General features: G+C 41.0%; 1 protein-coding gene across 3 annotated transcripts in view; it reads right to left on the reverse strand.

Annotated features, from left to right (window-relative positions):
• Positions 1-20355, reverse strand: part of slc39a11 (solute carrier family 39, member 11) — a 178304-nt gene extending 157949 nt beyond the window's left edge. For 2 of the 3 annotated variants that reach the window (XM_030754886.1, XM_030754887.1), the window contains exons 1-3: positions 20281-20355; positions 17995-18112; positions 16560-16598 (exon numbers count right to left, since the gene is read on the reverse strand). In XM_030754886.1, coding sequence (XP_030610746.1) covers positions 16560-16598; positions 17995-18102 — 147 coding nt within the window. In that variant the 5' untranslated portion in view covers positions 18103-18112; positions 20281-20355. The remainder of the gene's footprint in view (positions 1-16559; positions 16599-17994; positions 18113-20280) is intronic. The other variant, XM_030754888.1, reaches the window with a different exon arrangement.
• Between the last annotated feature and the right edge of the window lie 3043 nt (positions 20356-23398).

The following is a 23398-nucleotide window of genomic DNA, read 5'->3' on the forward strand; positions in this document are numbered from 1 at the left end:
TGGTTTTCCTTATCACAGCATCCCACCCAGACATTTCTCAGCTGTGCCTGGCACACTGTACAGTTTTGTTTGGGGGGATTGGGGTGGAAGCTCAGCCTCGCTATGCTTATCATTTCATATTATGTCTTTTCTATAGAGACCTTTTTCTGATTCTTTTTAAATTGTTATAAAATTTAAAATAAAGTGCAATGTTACACCTATTTTATGCAAAAAATTATGTTACAGGTGCTGGTAAGCACCACACTTTTGTGCACCTCTTGATTATTGCAATCGGGCACATCTAGCCGCACTGAAGGCATGAGCATATAAGGTAGAGGGGCATACCCCTGCAATCTACAAGTACTTGTCTCTACTAAATTATCCTGGTGGGGATAAAATTTAAATCAATTACAAAACTGACCTTCACTGTCAGCGCGTGGTCATGTGACTATAACATCGTGTGAAACCCTCGCTATGAAATGCATCCCTGAAGCAGCCCCACTCCTGTATGAAACAAATCAGCCCTAACCTGACAGTCAGTCATTGCCTCACTCACAAATTTGAACCTGCAGTCCATGATTCTGTAACACACATCACACAGCCGAGTCATTTTCACAAATTTATTGACTCAACCTTCCAAAGTCTGCTGTTCATCTTAATAAATGGGGCTAGGGGTGCCTCCTCCTGTGTCGAGATTTACAGAGATGTGGGTAAAAGATATGCATATAAAAAATTAAATGTCACACCTGGCTGGATGGTACTGGGAGGTCTGGCATGTTAAAAGAGAATCTAACCATTTGTATTGTTATGTTTGATCGGATCCTCTTTGAGATAGAGACAAATAATATGGTATATATAAATTTGATACAAAAAAATTACAATCTCATAAACACAAGCTTTAAACTTTTATAGCTGAAAATTAGAATTATCCTATAAATTTTACATAGTTAGGAGCGGCATGCTGGGGTCACCCCACAATAAGAAGGCCCTGGGTTCGAATCCAGTCAGGGGCCTTTGTGCAGGGAGTTTGCACGTTCTCCCCGGGAATGCCAGCTTCTTCCCACAGTCCAGCCTGCAGAGATTAACTGGTCACTCTAAATTTACCGTAGGTGTGAATGTGAGCACGTCTCTATGTCAGGGGTGGGCAACTCCAGGCCTCGAGGGCCGGTGTCCTGCAGGTTTTAGATGTGTCCCTGATCTATGTGTTAGCCCTGTAACAGACTGATGAGCTGTCCGGGGTATAACCTGCCTCTTGCCCTGTGACAGCTGGACTTCAGGCCCCCCCATGACCCTGAATTGGATAAGCAGAAGAAAATGGATGGCTTGATGGATGTTACATTGTCAGTAGTAATAAGTAATCCTTACCCTAACAGGCTCTGTTTTGTGAATAATTTTTGTGGAGAGAGAAAGAGGGAAAAAATCCCTCCCTCGCTTTTTTTTGTTTGTTTGGTTGTTATAAACAAACCCTGGGCACATGCAATAACCAGGGCGGTGACCATAATCTAGGCTTCATCATATGAAACTACCATAAACAAATGAGAAGAAATTAATGGGGCAATTTGACTCTATAATTACATAGATTTAGTACAAGAATTGTGAGTGAGTCTCTCGGTGGTTCTCTGTTATTTTCATGGAGTGGCAGGAAAGCCTGTTGTAAAGTATTCTAGGCATGAAACACTTAACCTTCGCATTGAAATCCAGGTCAGCAAGGAATAAAATAAAAAGATAAAAGAGGATAACAGGACTGATGGGCCTTAAACCGTGCTTGCTGTTTTTTTGAGGCCATACTTTGACAGCCCGGTTTTCACAACAGTCCGTCTGATATTTTAAAGGATAAATAAATGTTTGTAGCGCTAGATGAAAAAGTCAAGGGATCACCAAAGTCAAAAGGATTTATCCTCTGGGAATCAACCTCTACCAAATTCATCTTGACTATCAAACAGTTGTTGACACATAACAGGAAACAAAAATGTGAAGTCAGTAGGAGTTATCTGAGAAATTTCAGTCTGATCTCTGGAACAAACTGACCAACTGATTGACCAGCATAACCCTCCTTTTAAGCCTCACCATGAGCATGGCTAAAAAACACTTCCATGCATATTCTGCAGAAGTCAATCCCAATCTCACCAAATAATCAATTCACTCTGACTGCTTTCCACAGACAATCAGTGCTGTATTGATTAGTTCAAAAGGTTTGTCTGCAAACAAATGACAAATTGCACCACGGAGAAATGGTGATTCCATTTTTGAAAGGTAAGCTGCAATAATTTAACAGATAAAAAGATGATTCAAAGTCTTACTAGATTTAGTGTAATGCTTTTGACAGGTCTGCAGAGAAATGAATGTATCCATGCGTGCGTGTATCCCTTGAGATGAGCACCCAGTTGCTCCACTGATCAAATGAGCATTTAACCCGGCTCCCCTTCCTACTTTGGTGCTTTATTGTTATGCATGCAGTAGAGGCCATGTACAGGGCTACAGGGAGAGATTAGCAGATGTATTTTAAGGTGTTCCTGCTTAGAAGTGCAAAATATGTGAAGAGGGAACAGCAATCGGTACAACTATAACAAGAAATTTGCTGCAGTTTGTACTGAGATACACACAGAAGAGCTAGAGGCAGAGAAAGTCATCAGTTTCAAGCTATTATTCCAAGGAAATGAAAACATGGAAATTACACGAAGAAGCAATGAAAAATGTAATTTTCGTGCAAAAAAAGCCAGTGACACAATTTTATAACAATGTTTTTAAAAGGCAAGTTTCACCAAGGCCCTATTCCAGGAAGCAGGCTCAACAATCTCTGAGTTTAAAAATAAACTCTGAGTTGATCAACTCTGAGATTGGCAACTCAGAGTTTCCCATTCCAGAACAGCTGATCACAGTTAATCAACTCAGAGCACGTTCACCCTGAGTTAAGTACCTGAATGAGTGGAGACAGAAAGCCATCATCGGTGGAGCTCTGATACAACGGCGATCGTGGCAATGGGTAAATAAAGAGCAGAGGCTGAATTTTAATCCAGTGGACTGAGAATGTGTCAGTGCTGAAGAAGAAAAGAATCACTTTAATTAGCTTGGCCTAGTTTTGATCTGTCCTCATCATAGACAGAATAAAAGTTTTATACAAAATACATCATCATTGGCCCAATCTAAATTTTAATTAAGCTTGAATCCTAATTTTATATTTGATATTTAAATCTAATTATTCAGAGATAGAGAGAGAGAATTAATTTTTTTCTGCCATTACTGGATAAAAGTGCTTAAAGAGATGTCCAGAAGAAGCTTTAATGTTCCCGGTGCAAGTATTTATAATCTGATCAGCCTTCAGTGATAGATGGTGGCTTCCTGACAGCCACATCAGAGATGTTTTAATGACTTACTGTTAATACTAAGCTTTAAGTACTAGGAGTTTCACATTTAACTGCAAAAAACAAAACAAACAAAAAATTGCAGGGCTGCTTTTATGACTGTAAAGTTTTGTCAGTAAAGACAAACATATTTCAAATGTCTAAGCTGTTATAGAGCTTTCGACATACTGGTCAGCTAAATTTTTAGATATTTTAGAAGCGTTACGGAAGGATGCAACATTTTAAATAAGGAATAAGGTTTGAATACGTGATTCTTCCCGTTTTGGATTTATCCTGCCGTGCAAGTGGACTCGGGCGTGACTTACTGATCCATTATGGAGCCTATGATTCCTTCGGGTGGATCCGGTTCAGGGTTGCCCCACTGAGGCTGATTTAGATGAATTTCAGTGGCAGGGATGGCAGGGTTCCAGCCATCACCTCTGATGTTAGCTGGCAGCCTTTTATAGACTGTTTGGCCAAGCCAAACCAATCTCTGGGATTACACAAAAAATTTAACTAATGAACTAAACACACACGAGTTATCTAACCAACTTTATTAACAATACAGCGATACTGCAAAGATAAAAACTATTAAATAAAATATTTCTCCACTTGGTGTACCACCCACAACCTATAATAAACTGATAATCTCTATTCAGTCCCCTCTTCAATTACTTGGTGAGACCAGGAACATTTAAAAGGCCCTCAGGAAGCCTGGAGACACGTTTGGCTTTTTAAAAAAACACAGGTAAGAATCAATCTTTTAATCCAAATGTTTACTTATTAAAATTAAAAAAAAAAAAATCTGTCCTCCTAACCATTAAAATACAGTAAATGCTAAAATGTAATATTTCCAGTTGACTTAACCAAACTTAGTAATCAACATTTCTGTTCCTAGGCAGACCTTCACCAGTACCAGCTGGGAGACTGCCAACAGAAGCCCACAAAACATTTAAAGCATGTCAAAATTACCTTTGTGTATTTTACAATTAATGAAGAAGACCTTCATTACACTGACATTCACACTGCTTTGTGCTCTTGCTAGCAGGGATACAAATGAAAGTTGAGCAGCTTTTCTATCTCTGGATATTAATTTGGTCAGTGGTATTCAGCCAATTTTCCAATCGCTGTGAGGCTGCAGAGCGGGATAAAGATGCTGCAAGAGGAATGGAGACTCCAGCTTATTATCATTTAAGGATAAAGTCATGTCTCAAAAATGAATTAAAATGGTGAGGAGAGCATTATGTTGCATTGATGAGATGGACAATGTTTACATTATTTTTGAAAAACTGGAGACAATGAAAATACGGCTGTACATAGACTGTATCTGAAAACACTAGATTATGACCACTTAACTACAGGGTTGTGTGTCCACAGAGGACATTCACTGTTGATGTTAACTCACCTTCACAACTATGAGCCTGTGCGTGTCACATTATGACACACATTTAAAGAGTAATTTAAAATAGAGTTTACTTCTTGAAGAAGAGCTTGCCTAAATGGCTCATAAATATGCACAAATCTTTACTTTGTGCAAAAACGTAAGCAGAACTTTGACCACTTCCTTATTTTTATGGTACTCGGTGAATCTAAATTTTTGTTCTTGTGTAACTGACTTGGAAATAAGTTGCCAAAAATAGAAGTCTTGCATTGTGTGTGTTCTAAAGGATGGCACTGCTTCGGATGGTAAAAACGATATGTGGCCTTTCTGGGAACAGGCTTTCGATACAGTCTGCACCATACGCTACTTTGTCCCATTTCAACAGCGACAAACATCTCCTCCTTTTCAACAGTGTCCTCATCGATTAAGCCCTGGGCTGTGTCCGCTGAGGTGTCACCTTCCATAATGCTGTTACAGGTTACTTACTAACATTTGCTGGTGTCATTTAGTCTTTTTGCAAACTGGTGTGCACAGCTGCAGTACCTCAAACATCAGCACATGTGCTGCTAACAGCTGCTCCACTGTGACGTGGCTCTACCTGTCTTCCAAGCACACGATTGGTTCAGCGCTGCACTATCCTGATCATCACCGGCCTTTTTTTGATGTCATGATGTCAAGTTTATATTGACCAGGTTTGATATTTCTAAGCACTTCCTTCACCATTAAAATTAATTATTTACACAGTCTTGCACATTTTTAAAAAATCTCTTAATGGTCATGATTCACCTCATGGCTGGCTGGCTTGATTCAAAGCTTCAATCTGTTTACATGAGAATATTTTTTGTTTTAATGTCAGCAGAGAAACTAAACAGGAAATTCACTTCCAGAACCAGAGCACTTAAAATAAGCAGGCGGTCACTGTTGAGCTCCATACATAAAGCCTTTCTATGTAAGTTTAACAGAATAAGAAGCACATGTTTTTGGCATTACTGAAAATCCCCCCATTGGGATTCATAAATATAATGACACAGCCAGGACCGGTCTCTAGCCACATAGCTAATCCTACTGACCCCATGCACACACTGAGTATGTTAAAACAGCAGATTTGCACTAAGTAACCTTGTATGAACGATCTCACACAGGTCTTTGCACCCACTTTAACATCCCTCTGCCCTCTTTTCTGCTTCTCTCATTCCTTCTTCTTCATTCCTTTAAAACCACATTTAAATAAAAGCCTCAGAGCCACTCAGTGTGAGGGCTGACACTGGGAAATTTAATTATTTGGATGCAGTGACACAGAGAGGTGGAAGGACAGCTGATCTTTTTAGTTTCTACAGATGCACCCACACCAATACAAGAATCTTAACTTAGGAACATTGAAATGGTATCCATATGTTCAGTAAATCTATCTGTGGAGGTCCTTGGGTTGCTTTTAAAAACAGAAGAAAATCAATGCAATGCCAATTTTTAAAAAAGGAGTTATGTAATCAAATCTATTATCTATCTATATCTTGTCTATTATGAGCAACAAATCCAACGTTTAGAAATGTACTGCTTAAATCTCTCACCTGTCTGCGTAACAGACAACAAAAAACCACACGCCACGCTCATTGAGCATTCCTGGGAGGTGCTGTCTACCTCTCAGCATGCCAGTGCTAATTCACATCGCACACAACATGCATCTGGCAGCAGCATGACAACAGAACTAATCCTCATATGGACAAATGCCTAGACCGCTCCTACAGCTACTTCAGGCTGATTTTCAACCTCTATGCACTAAAAACACATCACTCTAGGACTTTTCAGAAGCCGTGTGGGCTTTCTGAGTAATATAATATGCAAAGGAAGCCCATATAGTTTCATAAAATGTTCTTTATGGACAAATCTCTCACCATCACAAGGCTTTGTAGATAAAAAAAAAAAAAGCTGTGTGAACTACAACAGTAAAAATCTCAGCGTCATCCTTATGTGCGGACAGGCAGGTGGAGTCACATAATGGAACACATTTTGAGTGATCACAGTAGGAAGAGAGAGAAAGTTTCCCACATTCAAATTCCTCAATCATTCAGCACAGAAACACGTCAGACTAAAGCTATTATTTTCATTGGAAGTCACAAGTAACTGTGCAGAACTGTCAAAGTCATTGATTTGGCTTTAGCTGATAAAGACCGTTTTCAGCTGCATGATTACACTGATACGATTTTGGCATTAAAGGCAAAAAAATGAATGGAAAGTACGATAATGAAGTGTAACCTAATGCGTGGAAATAGGAGCTGGGGGTGTATGCATTATCTATCAAGGACACCATTAGTGTTGCTTCCTTGTGTTAAAATTAAAAAAGAAAAGATTCTTTCAAAGCTTCTTACAAAAAAAAGGAGTGGATGTTCTCAACCGAGTTAAAAAATTGCAGTTCTGTCGTATAAAATGAATCAAGGTTGTTTTGTTTTTTTAACCCGTGTGGATCCCACACATAACGGCGTCTCAACAGGTCATGAACAAAGGGTAAAGCTACACCAATGTGTGAGGAGCCACATCTCCTGGTTTTCATACGGCGGTTGACTTAACTGTCAGCTCATTATTCCCCGATAAGAAATTTAAGCTGACACATGATCCACATGACAACTGAGTAGCTGCATTCAACAATTTAAGCCACAAATTTAAGCAATCGCGGTTTTATTTGGACTGCAATCATTCTCAGACAAGGCTGGCAAAGGTGTGCGAGTAACTGATGTCTAATATACAGACATACACAGATTGCCAACATGTTGCAATCAATCGGAGTCAGTCTGCGCAAATGAGCACAGATTGTGATGCATCTCTTTGCAACAGGAGACTCGACTGGTTGTATTCTTGGTGTATTTCTACATAAAAGCAACACTGCTGAGTGCATTTTTAATGATGTGTTGGACAGCTCTTAACCCAATTTTAGTAGTTTCTGCAACCTTCGTAGAGGTTTTCTCTGCTTGATGCATGCCAGTGATTTGACCCTTCTCAAACAGACTGACATCTTTTCCACGACCACGCGATGTGTCTTTCGACATGGTTGTTTAAGGAATGAGAAGCAACTCATTGCACCAGTTGGGGTTAAATAACTTGTTGCCAGCTGAAAGATAATCACCCATGCAGTAATTATCCAATAGGAGGCCCATACCTATTTGCTTAGATAAATCCAGGTGGCGACTTTTTTTTTTTGGCCAGGCAGTGTATATTTCTGTATGTAGATGACAACAGATTTGCAATTTTCACCAATTTACTGCAATCTCTGTATTACTACAAAGTTTGCGCAGACTCGCCAACTTGACTACATTCAATCTCAAATCAATAGCAGACTGACTCCATCTTATTGCTACTTCATTGCCATCTTGATGCAACAAAATCTCTTTGAAGACAGCAGAGCTGGTCCCCGTCTCTGAATCAATCATTTCCAAATCGATGAGATTACAAGTTCAATCCACACAATAGTGCAATAATATTGGTTGTGCCAACCACTGTTTTCCCTGGTGTGACTGTAGGTGTGTGCCACTCCCACTGGTGCACTTCCCGTATTAAAGTACTGTCATAACTGTCCATCTTTATGCTGCATAAATTCTCTTAATATGACTGTATATTTGTTACATGTGATCCTCTGGTACTGCTGTGGATATGCTTTCATACTGCAGGTGCATGTATGTATCACGTGCTACAACATCAAGAATAATGCGTGCATGCTGACATGAGCCGAGCCTGTAACCATAATTTATTTAGATTGTGTTCACAGATAATTAAAGGATCAAATATGTGACTATTCAACATTTCACAGCAGGGTAATGTTTGCATAGAGTTTTTATACGCTTTAAATGCAGTGTTCTGACATTCAGCTGTTTTAATTGCTGCGTACTCAGTTTCAGTTGCTAATTCTCATTGTCAGGGATTCTGTCCAGCAGGGTAATGCTGGGCTAAATTCAAGGGGAAGCAGCGTGGCAGTTTTTGAAAGGCATTTGGGACATGTTTGGATCATTTTCCTCCCTCAACACTTAATAAACCACGAGGGATGGAACTCATTTCTTTTGTTTTTCCTAAAAAATGGAGATTACTTTTCTGGAGGTATGTTTCCAGTCTGTTTCATTCTGTGGCTCTCTAAAAGGCAGGGTATTGCTTTTATGTTCTAATCACTGGGACATTAAACACCTAAAGAACCCTGTCTTCTACAGTTGTTTATCCTGTATACAACTAGCTGACAGTAGCTTTTACTTTTTGGAGGAAATGTAATGCTACTCCGATTGTGTTCGCTGGCAGCAATTTGCTGCACTGGAATAGGCGGCGTGACATTTTTACACAGCAGTGAAAAGTTACCATCCAGTGAAAATTAATAATCTATGAACACACTATGAGAGTTGGCCACAGGGCAGAAATAGTGGACTTAGTATCCTGTTATATCAGCTGAGCCTTGACGTTTATTTAAACTGTTCTCCTTATTAGAGAAACTGAGGACTCGGCTTAAATGCTGCTCGTACCCTCATTTCTCTGCTTTTTCTAACAATTCAAACATGTCATTACCAAAACAAGAGAAGTGGGATGAGAAGAAAGCAGGAAGAGAAAGAGGGAGTTGTTAAAAAGAAAGAGTGTTATTACAAACCCATTTCCCAAAAGGAAAGTCAGGAAACTGAGTAAGATATAAATAAAATATGATGCAATGATTTGAAATAATAATTTAAAGCCTATTTTTAATTCAAAATAGTACAAAGGCAATGTGTCAAATATTGTTTTTAACAATTATGCGCACATTATGAACACTACCACTCTGTTGCATCATCTCGTCTTTTACCAACACTGTGTGAGCATTTGGGAATGGAGAAGACCGGCTGCTGTTTTGGCAGCTCCTCAGTTAACATTCTTGCTTGATGTAAAATTTCAGCTGCTCAACGGGGAGTTATATACTTTGTTCGTTTTCTTCAATGTATGATATGCAGGGTTCTAGCCAGCGGTTGATCGCCCAGCACTGCGCCATGCTGAGGTCGCCTTGCGCCGGGCTGAGAATTTCACCGGTTCGCTGCAATTAGCAAGCGGCCACCCCGTCTCTGATACCAGACTGATTTTTTATTTTTTTCCCTCTGGCTAGATCGCTGCACTATAGCATTATTTCATCGCAATTTACAATCTACCACAGGGCCACTTTTGTTGAAAACGTGCATGCGCGATCTCGCTATGGTCCTGTTCACGCTTGATTTTGCAGAGCAAAATAGCGACCACCGTGAAATCGAGGGGGGAAGTAGCGGGAAAAAAAGGAGCTCAAAGGACAATTTCCTATTAAACATAAAATCCCAGGAGCTTGCCTTGTTTCTTGTCTTTGTAGACTCACAGGGATAACACAGTGACGTGTTGCTTAAGGAAGGATTATTAACAATAGCTGCAGGTAAATGTGGATCTTATTTCCAGAGCATGGTAACACAGACTAGAGGGATCCACACTCTCTATCAGCATCAAGTCACAGGGTCCAATTAGATTCAGGTGCCTTCAATGACCCGTAGGACCAACCATTATCACAGAATATTACATACATAATATTATCTAACTGTTCAGGTCACTGAATTAACAAGCTGGCACGGCATTTATTGTTTAGCATTAGCAAGCTAATGCAAATTAGCCCCAGCACATGCGTCGGGCTGAAAGATCCCTGATATGTCCGAACAGACCAGTCAGTTTAGCGACTGTTCTGCTAGAGAACCGTGTTGCTGCTGCTGCTTCAGAATGAGGTTTGGCATTGTCCTGCTGAAGTAAGCAATATTTTCCCTGAAAGAGTCTTCATCTGGATGGCAGTATATGCTACAGATATCAGGTGCAATCAAGAGGCTCCACAACTTGGCCCCTAACAAACAAAAGTCCAAAGCCTTTTCCTTTCACGCCAGTTTCTCTGTGGAAATCCTCTTCAGGCCAAGTGGATCTTCTCTACTGTGTCAAGACAGCAACCCTTTAATGTGAATTTCACTTTGGAAAACAGGACAAAGTCACAGAAGCACAAATCTGGTGAGCAGGGCACCATAAATGTGGTGCACATCATTTGTGTTGTTCTGGCTAAAAAGATCTTGCCTTTTCAATGCACCGAGGTCATCATAAACACAAAGGTCATTTCTCCCATCCCAGTTTCAGTTTCTTTTAAAAACAGGTTAATGCCAATATCCTACTCTCCCAGGGGACTGCCAGTAATCTGGAGTAGAGAGGCAGATGCACAGAAGAACTGGTGCTGCGACGGCAGTGATGCAGATGCTGCACCAGTCTGTCGTGGTGACGTGGTGCTGAGCCTGAAAGAGAAGCTGTCGATTTACAGATGAAACTACGTTCCTGGCCACGAGCTCTGTGTAGTGACCAAAAGAATGACTCCGTGGATGCAAGCAGCACAAATAAGCTTCCTGCACAGGGCTATGACTCAGAGACAGGCTGACAAGCTCGGCAATTCAGGAGGGGCTTGGAGTAGAGCTGCTGCTCCACATCGAAAGACCAGTTCAGGTGGTTCGAGTATACGATCAGGTGGCCTCCTGCGCACCTCCTGGCTGACTTGTTTCGGACACGCCCCACTGACAGGAGGGCCCAAGAGCAGACCCAGGACACACTGGGGAGACTACATCTCTCAGCTGGCTTGGGAACGCTTCAGTGCCCCCCCCCCCCCCAGGAGCTTGAGGAAGTGACTGGGGAGAGGGAGGCCTGGGTGTCTGCCTAAGACCGCCGCCCCCACGACCTGGACCCTGATGAGTTGATAAAAACTCTTGATATGTTGTCTTTATGCTCTTTTTTTTGTTTGTTTTACAAAAAAATATAGGGTTTTATTGATATGCATCTCATCACAAGTAACATACACAGTACACTGTGTGCGCGCGTATGTGCGTGCATGCGTGCGTATGTGTGTGTTAGAGCAGCAGATGTTAACCATGGAAACAGGGTGACATCTGAATCATGAGACGCAAAAAGCATGACACATGCTCCTTAAACACCCACTGAGCCTTACACACAAGCATGCACGCACAACTCACACACTGATTAGAAGTATTTTTTAGGACGTGAACATGGCTTTTCTGCAGGGCAACATGAATTTCCTATTTTAATTTGAGTACACAAGGTGCTTTTGAGTTATGGCAGTGAGAACAATATCGCACAGACATGGTATGTTATTAGAGCGTGTAGTAACTATCTGTTTTCATCTCATCAACCTTCGGCCTCTTCTTCAGGATTAGGATTAACAATCTGCAATTATTTTACGCATTCCAGCCTCTACGCATACAAAGCGTTCATGAGTCACCTCAAGTTGTGTAACTGCAATAGCATTTGTTTCATTAAGTCCTCTCTATCAAAGGTTTCAATGTAAAAATACAAAAAGAAAGGAGTGAGGCTATGGGTATAAAACCTTTACTGGAATGTCAGCACATTCATCTTCATATTAAACTGTTACAAAATGGAATGTCACAACTTTAATAATTACTGAAGATGGATTTTAACTTCTGACAGCAGCAGCAGATTGTGTTCGTCTTCTGTGCGGAGTTTTTAATAGACTTGTGAAGTGGAAGGACTTTATTGTGTAGAGATGCAAAGCTTTTTTGAATCATGAGATTCAATTCAGAATCAATTTTCAGTTCCAGGCCAATATTCATTTCAGTTAACAGAGACTAGGGGGAACATTTCGAAAATGTGAAGCGCTGCACTGCACTGTTATTAATGTGTGTGTGTGCGTCCAGCAGTGGGAAAATTCTCTGCAAAAACACTTCTTCTAGTTAGAGCCAAGAGCAGCCCTGTACAATATCAAGATACACACCTTAAATAAATTATTCAAGCATGTTCTCCAATTTCCCGATTGGGGAATGTCTGTAAATTATTGTAACTACTTAAACAGATTTTATATATTTGGCCAATATTTTCAAGCGCGTCTTTAAGTATCTCCACAACAAGCTATTTGAGCTTTTCTTCTCCTTTTTTTTTGGCAAAACTTACAGACAGTTAAATGTCCAAAGTTATCTTTGACTAAAATGTGCAAATCGTGATTTGTCAGTTTTTATAAGTGTGCGTCCACGGCAGGATGTTTGACACCAAAGCAAAAGCTTGGGCGGCTGTGAATTGTGTGTGTGTGTGTGTGTGTGTGTGTGTGTGTGTGTGTGTGTGTGTGTGTGTGTGTGTGTGTGTGTGTGTGTGTGTGTGTGTGTACCCTGCACAAAAAAGTGTAAACTTTTAAGGATAATAACAATCCATTTCTTTTCCTGCTGACCATTATGTGGAAGTGAAAGAACTGCCATCACTTAATACTGTGTAACTTTCCCTCCCACTGTATCTGCCTCCCTACTTTAAACTGGCTTGACCTTATTTCACTCTCTGCGCAGCCAAAAAGCAATCCCAAGGCTTGTCATGCTCCTCTTCTTTGAAAACAGCATAAAAGATAAGCGACCTAGTCCCATCCTACCTACCATCTCCACTCAACTCCCCAACCGTGCTTTTCTAAATGGCTGAAGAGTTTAATTTGTTCCAAATAAAAGCCAAATGCAGCTCTAAGTCTGCACAATCAGAGTATCTGAAAGCAAAACAGAGCTGGCTGCTTTCAGCTGCAGAGGTTAGTCTCACCATCTGTTTATCTTATATTACAAACAGGTAGAGAAACAAATGCTTCCATTTTTCTTGTCTATGTTGTTGACTGAAAAATCAGATGAATTCATTTAAGCCAAACAGACAGTTACTGTGCTCCAAATCTAAGCTGAGTGCAGAAATTCAGTATAAAATTGAGTTTCCTATCAAAACTAAATTATTTAAAAAAAATTTAAATTATGCAACAAAAAGACTGATAAGCTGGATATATCCTAGCAATATCTTACCAATAAGTCGCAACTTAAGCTATGAAAAATGTATTTTAGAAAGGTTTCAATTCACATAATTGCAGAGACGTTCAGCAAGTGTTTGAAGCAGCCCTCGGCTCTTTTCTCCTTATAAGCCCATTTCATTAGAATGTATAAGAGCAACAGCTTAGCCTGGGCTGCTATTGAAAAGCTCTTAAGACCAAATTGAAGATAAGGGAGGTTGGGGCTGAGATTGGATCTATCTTTCTCAAAGACGCGTGGACAATCTCTCATCGTTTGGCACTCGTCTTATCAACTCACTCATCTGAGCCCGTAATTAACAAGCTCTGAATCACTTGAAGGGATTGCAATTAAAGTTCTCATGATTACAAAAAAAAACAGATTCCACACAAGTAGAAGGAAGTTACTGACTCGAACGTATTATTTGTGAAGTAACAAGTACCTGACCAATCTGATGACAGTTGAGTTGTTGTTTGTTACGTAACCGCAGCGGCAAGTTTGCATGCATTAGTCAACTATTACTGCGCACAAGATCAAATGTTAGAATGACTTTATGAATAGATCATAAAGTCATCTGTCTCCCAGCCTCACACCCATCTGTCTCATGCCTGTCTGTCCACTGCATATTCCTCACATCCCCCTGCTCTCCCTGGATGTTAACGCTCTTTTTTCCACGCTTTACATGTAGGAGGGTTGCTCTCTTTGTCCCTCTGCGGTGGAAAAAAAAAAGATATGAAATAGTAACCAGTGACCTAACTACGAATATGAAACTTTTTCTTCAAGTTCCTAAACATGTTTCACAATAAAAGCCTTGTAAATAAATGAGGGGTTCCTGTCTACTGAAACGGTACAGGGCTTTTAATTTTAAATGCATACAGGAAATGTGGAGTTTTTAAAAGCAGAGCAGGCGTGGAACAGTTATCTTAAGCAGTTAAAGGAAATAAAGCTCAGACACTGTGAGATGACCAAGAGCAACATTGTTCCTAGGTTTGGTTAACTTTCACTAAAGAATAAAAGATGTTTTGATGCCTGTACCACAGTTCTTTTGGCTTCTAAAGAGTTTATATCCATTTGATTCTGCACTTCACCTCACACCTTTCAGCTGGAGCACTTAATTAAGAAGTTCATTGAAGCATAGGTTTAAAAAGAACAAGCCAGGGCTGCAATGATAACTCATATTTTCACAGTATTGGTGGTGAGCTTTCTTTATGTCTACACTGCAGCCATTTGTAACCACACATATTCAGTACTTTTATTGTGCAAGGATGAATATGTGGAAACAAACAGTGAGGTTCTAATTTATTTAAAGCTGCACTTATCAATATATAGCAATTGTTTAATATGACAGGTACTAGAATAATTGAATTAAATTACAAAATAAATGATATACTGTAGTCTGTTACCAATCAAAATGTACGTGATTACACGGAGGTTATTGCCAAGCAATATTCTTACTAAATAAAGCATATTAATAATCTAATCCAGTTTTTTAGCTGTACAGGAATGTGCCATAATTTAGCAACTAACTCAATATGTCAACATCAAAATGCTCAAGGTCAAATCTGAAGAAATATTTACAGCCTGTACAGGCTGCTTATGCTTTAATGATGAGTCATCTTATTATGATGTGGTAATTATTGGTAATATTTCATGATACATTTAAATAGGGCTAGTAGTAATCTGTTCTTCAACACTGGTAAGAGGTGCCTGCTGTGGTAAACCACCAAAAACGAATGACCCCTTAACCCTCTGGGGTCCAAGTTATCATATCTGAGGATGCTAACTCTAACGCTAACCCAAACCCTAGCCAATCAGAATATTAGCACTTTTGTTTTTATTAAATTAGTGTCCTGAGTCTTGGCAAAGCCTGTCTGTGGTTGCGTTACATCCAATATGGCAGACAAATCTCAAGCAAAGTGTGCATTACATCACGAGTAACCTGAATACGAGCTCTGAGACGAGCGGCGTTTGCACAGACGTGTCTACTTTTGATGAAATGGGAGCAACGTGCTGAACGTACAGGAGAGAAACTGAAACTAAAGTATCAATCTCATCACGCTACTATGAATCTGATACCAATACCAACACTGGCAATGACAGCATCGATAGTTGGATCGATCCGCCCACCCCAACAAGGCTGGTTGAGACCAAAGCAGGGCTAGAAGGAACTAAGTACCAGTTTGTGGCAGCGAAGTGTGATTTTTGGCTCAGCTGTGGGAGAACAGGTAGGGCGGTTCAGGGTTCAGTCCTGGGGAGAGGCTGAGTGGCACAGCTGTTGAATATTGCCTCATCAGTCGCTCCTATTTATGCAGTCCCACGCTGGGACCTACACACTCCAGAGAAAGCACCGACGGCGGCCGGTGTAGCCGCAACGATCGCTGTGCCAAGGCGCAGAGGCATCTGGACTTTAGTGCTGGGGTGTAAATTGTTGTTATATTAAAACCATAAGCAAGCAAACACAAAAGCTGTGTGGGTGTAGTGCGGGGAACCCATGGTAGACAGAGCAGTGCTGCACAGTTATATAGGTTGTGTTTGCCTTATGTGTAAATGGCCACCCTGTTGAGCAAAGTCAGCTTCAAAGCAGCCCTCCTGTATCCAAGGAATTAAAGTTTACAAGGTAACATTAATAAAAAAAAAAAGCCATTTAATAAATGTAATAGTCAGCACTCTGTTATGTCACACTTCTCTGATCCTGGTTAGAGCTGTCACTCATTTCCTATTTAGATATATGTAATCTATATCAGCGATAAACTGCTTGCCCTGCAGGAATTTAAACAGTGTAATTGAATGAGTCACATAGCGGTTTTAAGGGGATGTATTTCAGTTGTAGCATAATACCTTTTTAGACATAAAAAGGCCAAGTTCTGCTTTAGGGGAACACTTCTCTCAGACTTATTCTAAAATAACATGGCAGCTGGAAGGGTCTCTCTCTATATGGAGGAAGCTCAGCTTGCTGCAGTGCAGTGTTTAAAAGCCCAACACATCGCAGAACCCGCCGACCTACAATGCATGTTTGAGTGTGTGGTTCAGGTCAAATGAAATCTTACTCACCCCAGCTGCAAAGCCCAAACTCCCATCCAAGATGCGCTTCTGAAAAGGGCAGACAAGAAGAGAGACTGTGTGTGAGGCGGGGTAATCAATACCGAGAAGCCCTGGCAGTGTAAGAGGCGGCAGCTCAGTAGTAAATTCCTTACCACTGGCTTAACTGGTGTTACAAGAGTCAGAAGTGAAATGGTAAAAGTGGTTGTTGTCATGCACTCTGATTCATTTCTCAATGATTGAGTGAATAAATTTAAGGTTAAAGAAATGAAGATTGGCATCACTAGTTGGTGAAGTGGTCCTGATTTCTCACAGTGTTTCCACGAAGACTTAGATTCTTAACGGGGCGGGCTGTCGGGTCAGGGCGGACACACAGATAAATTATTCAACGCTGTGTACACATTTCTGCTGTGCAAATATCTTAATGGTTAAGAATTTTGTGACAAAACGTCCAACTCTGCTGGCTTTGAACACAGATGATCACCAAGCTGACGGCTGCGGTACAAGATGGTGGTGTTGGAGAAGCCTACATCCAACCAAGAGACCGTATGCAAATGTAAAAAAAAAACAAAAAAAAAGAAAAGAAAAAGACTGATGTCGCCACCCACAGTGGCGCCATCCACTGTAAAACCTGACTGATATAGGATTTTTAGACCAATACAGATATTTGGTGATTTAAAACTCTGATCTTCCAATATATCGGACGATATTTTTTTTTTCTTTTGGACACAAAACATAAACACATTTCACTAATATTTGTTATGTGCAGTTATTTCTTCACTCATTCACGTGACTGCTTGAATCACCTGGATGTTGTTATTGTGTCAAATCAAACACGTGTGTTGCCAGCAGGGAGGTTGCATAGTGCCCTCTGGTGGACACACTATGTAACATCAATACTTATAACATGGGTAAAGGGTGTTTCTCCCATCTATCCTTTACTTTTTTCATTTGCATTTGCTAACTGGTATAAATGCTGATACACATAGATCGGCAATTAGCAAATACCAGCTGTTAATAATACATTGGTTTCGGACACTTGCATTTTAAAGCCTTAACATTAGCGTTTTTGCCACCTTAAGTTACCACATTTGGCTAAGAGGGTGGAGTGCTAATGTTTGCTGAAGTTATCAGCAAACACAGATGAGACAACTAGTTCAGTGACTCGAATTAGTCTTGCAGCCTAAGCACACACCTGGAAGGCCCTTGTGTTACTGGCTTCCAGCAAGTGAACTTTCAAAATAAGAGTAAAAGTAATTAATTAATTTCAGATGGTGTTGCTCTCTCAGATAAAACATATGAAAATTAAAAATTCTAAAACTTGTCACCAAATATAACTGGGCAGCTGTAATTTACCTGGGCAGTGTATGTGTGGAAAACACCGTCTCATCAAATAATCCACTAGTATTCCTTCAAAACAGTGATTACTCAGAGTAGCACTCAGTACCTGTCGGCTGGAGAAGATAAACACCAGGGCTGCTCCAGCAGCAGTCAGGCCCCATGTGAACAGAGTCCCCAGCAGTGCCTGGGTCACAGGGCTGTAGCCTTCTAGCATTGTGCCAGATCTAAAGAAATAACACGGAGACACTATAGGTTATCCCATGGTACATTTGCATTACATTAGAATGTTTTAGAATGTTAGAATATTTTATTCTTCCAGAAAGACTGAAAACTAGCACAAAATAAATAAACCCGGTGGATTGAAATCCGCCGGCGGCTTCACTGCTTTTAAGTAGCTTAAGTAAATAACTGACATGCAAAAGGAACAAAAATACAACACCATCAATAAGGGCAAGTGATCAAGTAAGATACAGAAAACAGGGTAATATGTTTTTATGCTAACTCCTCTTAAATTAACATGTGCTAACGCACAGTCCTCATGCTACTAGCCTGACACACACCCTGCTTTGTTTGTTTCAGCACACAGTGGAGCAAAGAAAATGAGTCAAATCCTGTTTGCTTTTGGTTTTAACATCCTGGATTATTTTGTTCTGTTGCTGGCACTAAAACTGTTATCATTGCCTCTTTGTTTTTTTAATCATCTACAAACCAAATGATGTTCATAATAATATACAATATTCACATTTTAAATTCTAATTAAAACAATTGAAGTTAGTAAATGTGTAAGACAATAAGTTCTGTCTTATAATAAGCCTGTTTCCCCATTTGGATTGCAATTAACTTTTGGTAAATGACAGCAGCTCAGTATCTGCCTGAAACTCAAAAGTTCAGCCACTCGTGGCCAATTCAATTCAATTTATTTTTATCATCATCAAGTTACTTTGTATTGTAAGGCAGAGATCCAACAATCTGTGTTCGATTATCCAATGGGCATTCTGCCTACCACGTTTGGGGTCCCGTCGAAGATGCAAATGAAAAGGGAAAAAAAAATTACCAGAATTTTATTCTCTTAAACTTTAGATCTTGAAAAGATATATTATCAAAACATGCATATATATTCTTATCCTAACAAAATAATATCATTGTAGAATGCAGTCTCCCCTACACTTCTAAGAATAATAGTCTCTCCCACAGTCTGCTAACTATTGCAGATGCACTACTTCCAAAATGAATGAAACAAGCAGAAGTGGGCTTACCAAATGACAGATGAGGAAAGAACAAAACATGGATACAACTTTTATGAAAACTGTCTTTTTTGTTGTTGTTGTTTCAGGATGAAAACATTGCAGTTAACTTCAAAGTTGTTGAGACAATGTTCAGCAAAATGACATGTAGGAAACTTTGTATCTAAAGGAAGAAGCCAGGCTGCCCTCACAGTGAAAGGAGAGGGCAGCCAATCAGAAACATTAAAGTTTTAGTGTAACTGTGCATTGGGATGGTTACTTTTCTTTCTTTTTTTCAATAAGGGACAATGCTCTCTATTAAAAAAAAGATAAGAAAAACTATTCTGTTTGCATGTACAGTGTACACATTCCTATATGACATGTCTAATTACTGAAGAAAGAAAAAAGCCTGATCATGAAAATAAGTTGGCTAAAGCCCACCAAACATTTGTGACCAGGGGGTTTGTAAGTTGATGACCTGGGCACGCCAACAATACTGTCAGACTGTGAGCATAAGGCTGCTGCAGCAAAACCCTCATAGCATTAAAATAAGTAGGAGTTCTTTTTATTATAGCTTTAAAATTCAACTTTGCATGTGCGAAGAGACTAATGGCTCATTTCTACTGTCAACAGTTAAACCACATTAGCTTCAGCTCACACCGCCACACGTTCCCATGCAGTAAATATGAAAGCTGGCAGTAAACTGTTGGAACCGCAGAGGGAAGACGTTCGCCTCATACGGATGGAAATATTTTGGATTTTGAAGTTAAATGTGTTTCTTTTGTGTGCATGTAGCTTTAAATGACAGCTGGCATTTGTACACCAGCTAACAGCTGTTAACTGTTGTTCTCATATATATAGTTATTAATTTGTTTTGCTAATGCTCTGTTCTGCGGTATAACTGCTCTCCGTGGACCTTCAGACAAATCGAGTTTAAAAACCAAGCAAACACACTGAACACACTGTGGAGAACACAGAAAGCAGAGGTACATGAAAGCCGGCCGGCTGACCTAAAATATTCACCTTTTTTAAAGAAATATTAACGTCATATTTCCCTCACACGCTATTTCTGGTATTGTGAAACGAAATTAATTAATTCGGCACGGTTCAATTTTATCCTAAATCTATGGTATCGCTAATTTCTTTATAAATAGTTCAGGTTTACTCACTTCTTTCCAGCAGCACTCCGAGTGCTCACTATTTACTTCCTACTTCCCGGTACACGTGTCTATGACTCTAAAAGCCCCGCCTCTGCTCGAAGCGTATTGGCCACCAACCTCGACGGGGGCAGCCAGCATAGACATACATACGTGCACATACGTATGTATGTCTATGGCAGCCGGAGACATCCTTCATTAGGGTCCGAGTGTAATCGCTCCTTTTATTATTGTTCTATCAAATGAATCGCCTTTTTGAGGGCCTAAATATGCTCCAAAACTCGTGACATTTTGCATATGCGTCAGGTCTGGTGAAAATGTATGTATTTTAATGGTTTCGGGCAGGAGACTTCCGAAATGGCTCTATAGCGCCACCTAAAGATGAGCCCCATCGCTGTGTTTAATATACATGTATGAAATTTGATACTCATATGTAACATGACAAGATGCACAAAAAATCCTCTTGGACCGATGTCCTACACCCAACAGGAAGTCCGATATTTTGAATTAATTAAGCAATTATAGCAATTTCCAGCCCTCGTATATTTTCTACATACTCCTAAGTTTTTGATGGGATCAACTTCATATTTGGTCAGTGTAAACTACAGGCGTGGGTGAATGTAAATTGCAAATCTTCAGAGTTTTCGTTGCAGGATGTGGCCGTGGCCCCATGGTGAATTTCGATCACTGATCATTATGTCTTTTGTAAAAGATAAAGGACACTCTTTCAAGGATGCCAATGTTTATATTTTGGGCCAGGAAGGGAGCTGGTTTGACAGAGAAGTAAAAGAAGCCATCTATGTCCACTGTGGACAACCATCACTGAACAGAGGAGGTGGATTATGTCACCAACCTTCCCCGACTACAATGTCTGTGTAGGTTCTCAGTCATCCAGGTTATAGTAGTCTCTGGAGCTTGAAAAAACGGCAACTGGACTTCTTATTGTTTCTTGAAGACGTTTCACCTCTCACCTTCTTCAGTTATCAAACCAAAAGGTGGAGAGACCCAGGTATACCTTCTTTCAACCCCATCTACAATGCAGTCCTGATCTCCCTCCCCAGGCGCCTCAACCACCATTCACACTTTTCTTCAGGTGACTGCAATAGGTCACTTGATACAACGGGGAAAAGTCTCAAATTGGTTTCACCCGAAACCGCTGACTGTGGTGACCCACACCTTCTTTCACACCTTGGCACATGTGATTATGCCTGTGAGTCACAACTACCTCCAGGGGACAGCCTCCACACCTTCTGGTTTGAGAACTGAAGAAGCCTCTCAAATAAGGTGCCGTTTACACGAAGCCGTTTTCACTGGAAACGGTGTCGTTTTGATGCGTTTCAGCCTTTCGTTTACACGATGGCGTTTCAGAAACGATCCGCATTTACACGAGGACATGTGAAACGATGAAAACGATGTAGTTCCCATGCCAGGCCACAAGTTGGCGTTGGTTTTCTCTTTGCAAAGTTTGTTTACGCAAGACGCGCATGCGTGGAGTGACACAGTAGGTAGTGCGGCAAATTGTTCATTACTTACAAAACGGCCAATGTGAGAGGTTTTGTGTGGACCGATGATGAGGTTGGATCGCTGCTGCACACAACGCTGAATTACAAAACGGTAAAAACACAGGAAAAGCATAAGAAGCACTCGTGAATCCGCGAGTACTGTTTATCAGTTTGCGCGTGCGCGAAAAACTGGCCGTCGCAACCATAGTGCGCATGTGCGAGTCGAGCGTTTTCAAATCACCCCGGTTTCAAGTGTTTACACGAAAACGCAAGCCGGTGCGTTTCTGAAACGCTCCACTCTGGACCCCGTTTCTGAAACACATCGTTTTCACTCTGTTGTCGTGTAAACAGAAGGGCGAAACGCATCAAAACGACACCGTTGTCGTGTAAACGCAAGGCCGAAACGCATCAAAACGACACCGTTTCAAAATGAAAACGGTCTCGTGTAAACGGCACCTAAGAGGTGAAACATCTTCAAGAAGCTTAAAGAAGTCCAGTCGCCTTTTTCAAGCTCCAGAGACTACTATGACCTGAGAACCTGCACAGACAGCTCAGTCACCATAAAATGTTGATTAGCTGTCATTCACTCATACATTATCCAATCTGACACAAACCTCTCACAAGTGATATGGATCCACCCCTGAAAACATCCATATGAATTATTTAATGATAGTCACAGCGCCACCTAGTGGGGACAGGAACTGTCACGTTTTACATTTTGAGGTACATCTTCATGGTGGTTGAACAGAACCATCTCAAATTTGGTGAAGAAAGCCTTAAGGAGTTGGTGTGACAGTGTATTGAAAACTGTGAGTTTTTGTCAAAGGGCGTAACCCAGGCGCCATATTGAAATTTATTAAAGCCGGGGACTTTAACAGTGCAAACTTGAAAAAGCTGATACCGGAATTGATTCAACACATCGACTGCCCCACCAGAGGAGAGAGGACCCTAGACCACTGCTACTCTCCATTCAAAGATGGCTACAAAGCAAAGCCTCTTCCGCCTTTTGGGAAGTCTGACCACACCTCTGTACTTCTCATGCCGAAATACAAACAACGGCTCAGGCAGGAACCCCCTGCTGTGAGAGAAGTGACACGGTGGTCTGATCAAACAGGGTGCGTTGGATTCAACCGACTGGGACATGTTTCGCAGCAGCGCGGGCGGAGACATCGAGGAGTTTACGGAAACTGTTGTGGGATTTATTGGGAAAGTTGTTGATGACACTTCACTTAGGAGGACCATCAGGACTTTTCCCAACCAGAAGCCGTGGGTGGATAAATCTGTCCGCGACGCCCTGAGGTCCCGCACCGTTGCCTACAACTCCGGCCTCGCCTCTGGGAACATGGAGGACTACAAGGTTGCATCATACAACGTCCGCAGAGCGGTGAAAGAGGCAAAACATCGCTACGGCCGCAGACTGGAACAGCAACTACAACAGTCTGACCCCAGGGGACTGTGGCAGGGACTACGCACCATCACGGACTACAAAGCACCACACACACACCCGGTGAGTGCCGACGCTTCTCTGGCTGATGAACTCAACATCTTCTTTGCGCGCTTTGAGTCGGGAAGCCGACAGCCCGCTGCGCTCCCGGCCGGAGGGGCGGAGACACTCACTGTGACGGAGC

Source organism: Archocentrus centrarchus, chromosome 19, assembly GCF_007364275.1.
Source record: "Archocentrus centrarchus isolate MPI-CPG fArcCen1 chromosome 19, fArcCen1, whole genome shotgun sequence".
NCBI classification, from domain to species: Eukaryota; Metazoa; Chordata; class Actinopteri; order Cichliformes; family Cichlidae; genus Archocentrus; species Archocentrus centrarchus.